General features: G+C 53.1%; 1 protein-coding gene across 1 annotated transcript; it reads left to right on the forward strand.

Moving 5' to 3' along the window:
* Positions 1–703: 703 nt before the first annotated feature.
* On the forward strand, positions 704–5,745 carry LOC135228996 (testis-specific Y-encoded protein 3-like). Its single transcript, XM_064278740.1, has 8 exons — positions 704–818; positions 1,224–1,291; positions 1,497–2,108; positions 3,185–3,262; positions 3,399–3,510; positions 3,604–3,749; positions 3,850–3,933; positions 5,593–5,745. The coding sequence occupies exons 1-8, from the start codon at positions 704–706 to the stop codon at positions 5,743–5,745; spliced, it is 1,368 nt and encodes a 455-aa protein (XP_064134810.1).
* The last annotated feature ends 1,004 nt before the right edge of the window (positions 5,746–6,749 follow it).

Raw genomic sequence — 6,749 nt, forward strand, 5'->3', positions numbered from 1 at the left:
ACCACGAGTCAAAAGTGACTGGGAGGTAATTTTTTTCCTATAAGTGGGTGGGCAAACGGCTTGAGAATGTCCAAAAGGACATCATGAGTATGACACGAGGGATCAAAGTGCTATGTGCAGTAACTTTGCCTCCCTCTTGGCTATTTCTCTGTTCAGTGAAAGTCAGAGAGAATGACAGAGAGGTTTGGAAGGAATCTGTGCAACTAACTATGCCTACACCCTGCTTTCGAAAATATAGAGATTAAGCAGGAACCTGTGGAACATTACTTTATAGTCTTCCTATTACTCGACAATAAAAAAAAAAAAAAGGAAAACAAAAAGATAAATGAACTCAGACAAGAAAAGAAAATGAAAAGGGCAGACAGAGAAAATGAACAAGTATTTTAAATGCTAATGTGGCAACCCAAGTCCTTCTAAGGGTTCTGACCGAAAGGTAATAAAGTGGTCCTTCAGGCTAGTTTTCCTGAGGATAATTAGCAGGGTGTGTTGATCCAGACTTCAAAACACTGGGCTTGTTGCTTCAGATCTAAGAAAGAAATATGACTGAGCTTCTCTAAGGTTTAAGGATTGAATCGACTGGAATTCAGGGGGTTTGGTTTGGGTTCTCAGCCACCCTCACTGCCACCATTTCTGTCTAACAAGCAGGCTGATGGCAGAGGGGCTTCACGGTCGAGGTGGGTGTTCTTGAGGCTCCAAAGGGAATATGATGGGGAGAGCTCGGAAAGAGGATGCTTCCAGCCAAAGCCATCAACGCGAGATTGCCTGCGAGCAGTTCTCCTGGAGATCAGATGTGACAGGAGGGTTTCTGGCTGCGTGGAGTAAGGAAACACATGGTGCAGGCTCCTTGTATAGGACACCGATTTCAGCCACGCTATGGGTTGTCCCCAGCTGAGGAGCCATGCACAAAACCTGTTGCCCTGCAGTTGATTTTCACTCATAGCGGCCCTAAAAGACAGAGTCGAACTGCCCCATAGAGTTTCCAAGGAGCGCCTGGTGGGTTTGAACTGCCGGGCCTTTGGTGAGCAGCAGCAGCCTTTAGAAACTACGCCACCAGGGTATCCAACTGAGGACGGAGAGACAAATGAGTACCTCTGGAGGCAGGCAGAGTAGAGAGGAGCCACCGTGTGCCTGTAGGTGCACCCTGGACCTCCTGCAGCGCTAATGAGGAGGGTCCAGCCATGTTCCAGCTGGAAGGCCAAGATGACCCCCTCTGTCCTGTGCAGGGCGCCCTCTGCAGGCTGGCCCCGGTAGTGCAGAGGCTGCCCTGAGTCTGAGCGAGGCAAGGGGCAGGGTAGGAGTAGGAGCAGTCTAGCCCCTGGCCGTCACTGATTGGTTGCGTTTGGCGACGTCGCCAGTGCCGGGAAAAAGGCCCGTTCCCGCCAAGTGCCGAGATTCTCTCCAGAGAGACCTGCTGGCACCCAACCTCGCTCTCCACGAGCAGAGAAGTCTGAGAAGAGGAACTGACCAGGGCCAGGTGCGTCTACCGTCCCCGGGAGGTCTTCACCCCCGCGGCAGCCGACCAGCCCCCATGGCGAGTGAGGCGCGGCCTGGGGAAGGCAGGGCTGCCTGGGGAGGACAGCGGCCTGCGAAGTGGCCCTTTAAAAAGACGGTACCCGGTGTGTCCCGGGGAGCAGCCCCCGGAGAGCTGTAGCGCCAAGATGGAGCAGGCCGCAGCTGGTGCGCAGGCGAAGGACGAGACGCCTGAGGAGGCTGCCATCTTCCGTGGGTTGCTGGTAGAGGAGAGCGGGGCGTGGGGGGAGAAAGCGGAGGCGCAGAAGCAGGAGGTGGTCGTGGTGGAGGACATAATTGAGGAGGTGGAGGTCGTGACCGTGGGGGACGAGGAAGAGCAGGAACAGGCGGAGGAGCAGGAGCAGCGCGAACAGCCCCAGGCCGAGCAGGCCCAGTCTTCGCCTGGACCCTCCAGCACCCAGCGCTACCTGGAGGCCCTGCAGGCCTTGGAGGCCCTTCAAATGGAGATATGGCCTGTGAACACCAAGGCCAGCAGGGCCTACTTTCGCCTGAGGAGTAAGCTGGTGCAGAGTTGTAAGCCACACCTCGGCCGCAGAAGCGCCATCATTCAGGGCATCCCAGGATTCTGGGTCAAAGCAGTATCCTTTCAGTGGGAGCTCCGACTGATGGGAGGTGGGTGAGGGAAGAGGGTTAAAAGAGCAGAAAGGTGGGTGGGGAGGGTGCATGGTGTCCAGAGGGGACACAGGTAGTGGAATAGAGCCAGGGCAGCATCTACACTAAGCAAACCCTGAGGTGGGGACTGCAGGTGAATCTTTTGGCCCTGTCCTGAGCAGGGCATACCTTTCCAGGGACTAGGAGCAGAGGCCACAGGCAGCATAAGAATAGCTTCCAGGAACCTGAATGTCCATGCCAGTCAGTCACTAAAAAACAAATCCAGTGCTGCCGAGTCGATTCTTACTCATAGCGGCCCTAGAGGGAAGAGTAGAACTGCCCCATAGAGTTTCCAAGGAGCGCCTCATGGATTGGAACTGCCAGCCCTTTGGTTAGCAGTCCTAGTACTTAACCACCCCGCCACCGGGGTTTGCATTCAGCCACTACCAGTACCTCATCCCCAAAAGGCAAGGTTCTCCTTACTCATGTTTTCTTTGCTGAGCAGCCGTTGTCTTTTACACGATCTCAGCACCCCACCCCAGAACACACCAGCGAGCTCCAGCCTCTACATCCACATCCCCCTCTCCACAGTCTCCAGATATGTGCCCTCTCATTGCCTCATAGGAATCCGTCAGAGCTCCAAACAGAACCAAGCACCCATGCGAAGTGTCTGGGGTTCATCTAGGACACATAGCATCAAGGGTTTGCCCTCAGCATCCTGACTGAGGACCAGAGGCAGCCACAGGAGAGGAGGACAGCCCACATGAAGACAGTAGCAGTGTAAGGTAAATTACAGCACATAGAGGGTCAGGTATCAGGAGTCTCAGGAGACAGACTATTTGTGAGCCTAAGATAGCTTCACATGAGCACAAAGGCCAGGACAATACTAGGCCTCAAGATGCATATGTTCATTGGACGACAGTTGAGGGGGAGTGTGGGTGGGTGTGGCAATGACAGGAGGTCTGGGAGACTGCCTGCCCAGCCACTGGTTGCTGGCCATGTGTGCTCATCTGTTGTGACCTCTACTGTGCCTGGCCTCAGAAAGCTTCTTGACCCCATACAGGTTGCAAACCACCCTCAGATGTCAGCCTTGGTCAGTGAGAAAGATGAAGACATGCTCAGCTACCTGATCAATTTGGAGGTTAGACCCAGAGCTCAGGTGGGGAAGGGGAACTAGAAAGGATTCATCCATACAAACAGGCATGGGCTCGTCTCCCCAAAAGGGGAACTCTCCTAAAAAAGACATCTCACCTTCCTCATCTGCTCATTTCTCCCAGGTAGAGAATTTCATCCATCCCAATAATGGCTGCAAAATCATATTTTTCTTTTGGAGGAACCCCTGTTTTCGGAATGAAGTGATCATTAAGGGATATGACATTACCATCACTGGTAAGAAGTGGCTCCCTTGATGGATAGATTGTCAGAGGTGTTTTGTAGGCCAACATGATCTAGGCCTTTTCCTCCATTCCTGTATTTCCCCAGGATATACGGCATTTTATTCCACTCCGATCCAGTGGTTCCAGAATTATGAATGTGAGGCTCACGGCCTCAGGCATCATGACACCAGCGTTAACTTCTTCACCTGGTTGTCTCTTCCCAACTTCTCAGGGTGTAACAGGATTACTGAGGTAGGCCTTTGTAGATAAGGTGAGAAATGGCTTGATGTGTTCCCAGCTACTTTGGAAATGAGTGCTGACCCTGGCATGATCTTTCTGTTTGCACTACCAGATCATCAACAAGGACCTATGGATTAATCCCCTGAAGTACGACCTGAGTGAGGGCAGAACCAGGACAGGAATGGGGAGAGACCAGGTGAGGACCATGGTACGGGGCGTTGACATGAGGGTTGTCTGGGGACCAAGGAGCACCTTCTAGAGTCAGTGTGAGATGGGAACATTAGAGAAATGTAATGCAAAATAGGCTATAGCTAGGATAACTTAATCTCAGTGAGAAGTATGACTGCCCATGGAGACTCAGAGAGAAGTAAGGATGTATTATTAATATGTGTTCTCTGGACTATCATTTCATGGCTATGGAAGCACCCTCAGCCCTCCTGCCTCCCCTGAAGTTCTGCCTCCTGCTCAGGTCCTCCTAGCATCCTCCCACCAGTATCCATAAATCTTTATCAGTGAGTCATCCTTAGAATTTACAATTCCATGGGAAGGTTGTGCAAGATTGTGGAGGATAGTTTTGAATTTATGTGGGAGGAAATGTAATAGATCACAAATATGGAACAGACAGTCCATGAGGAGTTAACACAGTATTTAATATATTTCAGTGAAAATATGTTGTGTGCCTGTGTCTGTGTGTGTGTATGTGTCATCAAGGTCACTCCCAGCACTTGGCATGAACATGATGCAGCATCAAACTTCACCTAAAGGAGTACAAAAAAAAAATCCAAGAAGCCACTTTAGATTTGGAAATGAATAATCAGCACAGATCCTGTGAACAGGACAGAAATGAAGAAGCAGTTGGATGGTAGAAGATAAAAAGGGATTGAGATGCAGATAAACCTTGAAGGATATTGAAAAATAAACACTTCCAAGTGTCTGTCTGTGTCTAAGTGTGAGTACATATGCTAGGTAGGTGGTGACTTGAAGGAATAAAACAAATCCTGACACTGGACTTTTGAAATCACTGCTCAGGAGGTCCCAGTGTATAGGGGGAGCCAGGACTATAAAGCCAGAGGGAAGGGATTCAACAGGCTTTGAGGACACAATTCTTTCCACAGGACAGTACCTGGGAGTAGGAGGATAAAGAGATAGCAGTTTATTGGGGCCTTAAGGTTTTCTATTGAAAAAGTATAGGATGGGCTTACAGAGCAGGGTCTGGCAGTCTGGTAACATTTCAGTGGTACCTTTTGGGTATATTCACGCACATTAATGTGACAAAAGACAGAGGGATTTCCCTAGCAGCTCCCGCTCTCAGGCCAGCAAGTATATGAGAAGGGGTCCATTATGGGTCTGCTTTAACCTTCCCTGGCATTATTAGATAGGGCAACAGAGGAAGAAAGGCAAGCACAGAATCAGGCAAGAAATAAGAGAAATACACAGAGGGACACAGGGAAGGAACAAGGATGTGAAATGACCAGCCTACTGTGGGACCCGAATTCCCTGCCAATGATTTGGTCAGAGGACACCAAAGCTCCTCCCTGGGTACTTTTGCTGAGGAGCGGTAGCATGGCCTGGCGACTGAATCCTCTGAATTGCTGCAGTTAGGTTGTCAGATCAGGTGAGTCACTGGGGCCAAGGTCCTGTCAGGTCTGACATTTCATTGATTGCTTCCTTCCTTCTCTCCTGTTTCTTGGTTTCTTTCCTTGCCACCACCACCCCAAGACCCACACCTGGCCTGTCTCTTTCTGTCTCACTTTTTCTTTATGCCACGCATTCTTTCTTCCTTGACTCCCCAGTGGCTCCCAGTCCTTTTCATCTCACAGCCTCCCTTGTTTCTTTGCTGCCATTTCTGTTTAAGATTCGGTCTGTTGGAGCCAGGACCTTCAGGGTGGCCTTAGGAGGACCCACGGAGAAGTGTGTGGGAAAAGTAGGGAGAGGAGGAGGCTTCCAGCAGGAAGCACTTGTCCTGTGCCACAGTCAGCACAGGAAAGTTTCTGGCTGGGTGGGGTGAGAACGGGCAAGGTGTCGGCTGCCTGTGTGGGGCACCGATTTCAGCCAGGTGATGGCTTGTCTGCAACTGAGGACTGAGCGACAAGTGGTGGCAGGCACAGTAGAGAGGCGCCACCACGTGCCTGCAGGAGGAGCCTGGACTTGCTGCAGCTCTAATCACGAGGGTCCAGCCACCTTGCATCTGGAGGGCCAGGGCGACGGCCTCTGTCCTTGGCGGGGCACCCTCTGCAGGCTGGGGCCCGGTAGTTCAGAGGCAGCTCTGAGTGGGAGGTGGGATTGGTTCCCTTCAGGATAACCGCCTGGGGCAGGGCAAAGCCGGTTCCCGCCGGAAGTGTGCAGACTGTTTATAGCCGGGGTTAGGCGCCTGCGGTCTGTATCCACCAGGGGGCGCTTCTGAGAAGAGCGGCTGACCCGGGCCAGGTCGGTTTACCGTCCCCGTGACACCTGCCCCAGCGGCCACCAGACCCCATGGTGAGTGAGGCGCGGCCTGGGGAAGGCCGGGCTGCCCCGGGACCTTGGGAGGACAGCGGCCTGCGAAGTGGCCCTTTAGCGGGACAATGTGCAGGGTGTCCTGGGGAGCAGCCCCCGGGGAGCTGTAGCGCCAAGCCGGAGCAGGTCGCAGCAGGTGCGCAGGGAAGGACGAGACGCCTGAAGAGGCCGCCGTCTTTTGTGGGGTGCTGGTAGAGGAGAGCGGGGCTGGGAGGGGGAGAGTGGAGAACGCAGGAGGAGGTGGTGGTGGCGGGGGATGGAACGCCGGAGGTGGAGGTTGTGGCCATGGGGGACGCGCAGGAGCAGGAACAGGCTAAGTGGCAGGAGCACCGCGAAGAACCCGAGCCCGAGCCGGCCCAGCCTTGGCCTGCACCCTGCAGCCTCGGGCGCTCCCGGGAGGTTGTTCAATAGAGCTGAACGCCTGGAACGCCAGAGCCAGCAGGGCCTACTTCCGCCTGCGGTGTAAGCTGTTGCAGACTTGCAAGCCATACCTGGACCGGAGAAGACTGATCACCC

The sequence above is a fragment of the Loxodonta africana genome, chromosome Y, assembly GCF_030014295.1.
Source record: "Loxodonta africana isolate mLoxAfr1 chromosome Y, mLoxAfr1.hap2, whole genome shotgun sequence".
Lineage (NCBI taxonomy): Eukaryota > Metazoa > Chordata > Mammalia > Proboscidea > Elephantidae > Loxodonta > Loxodonta africana.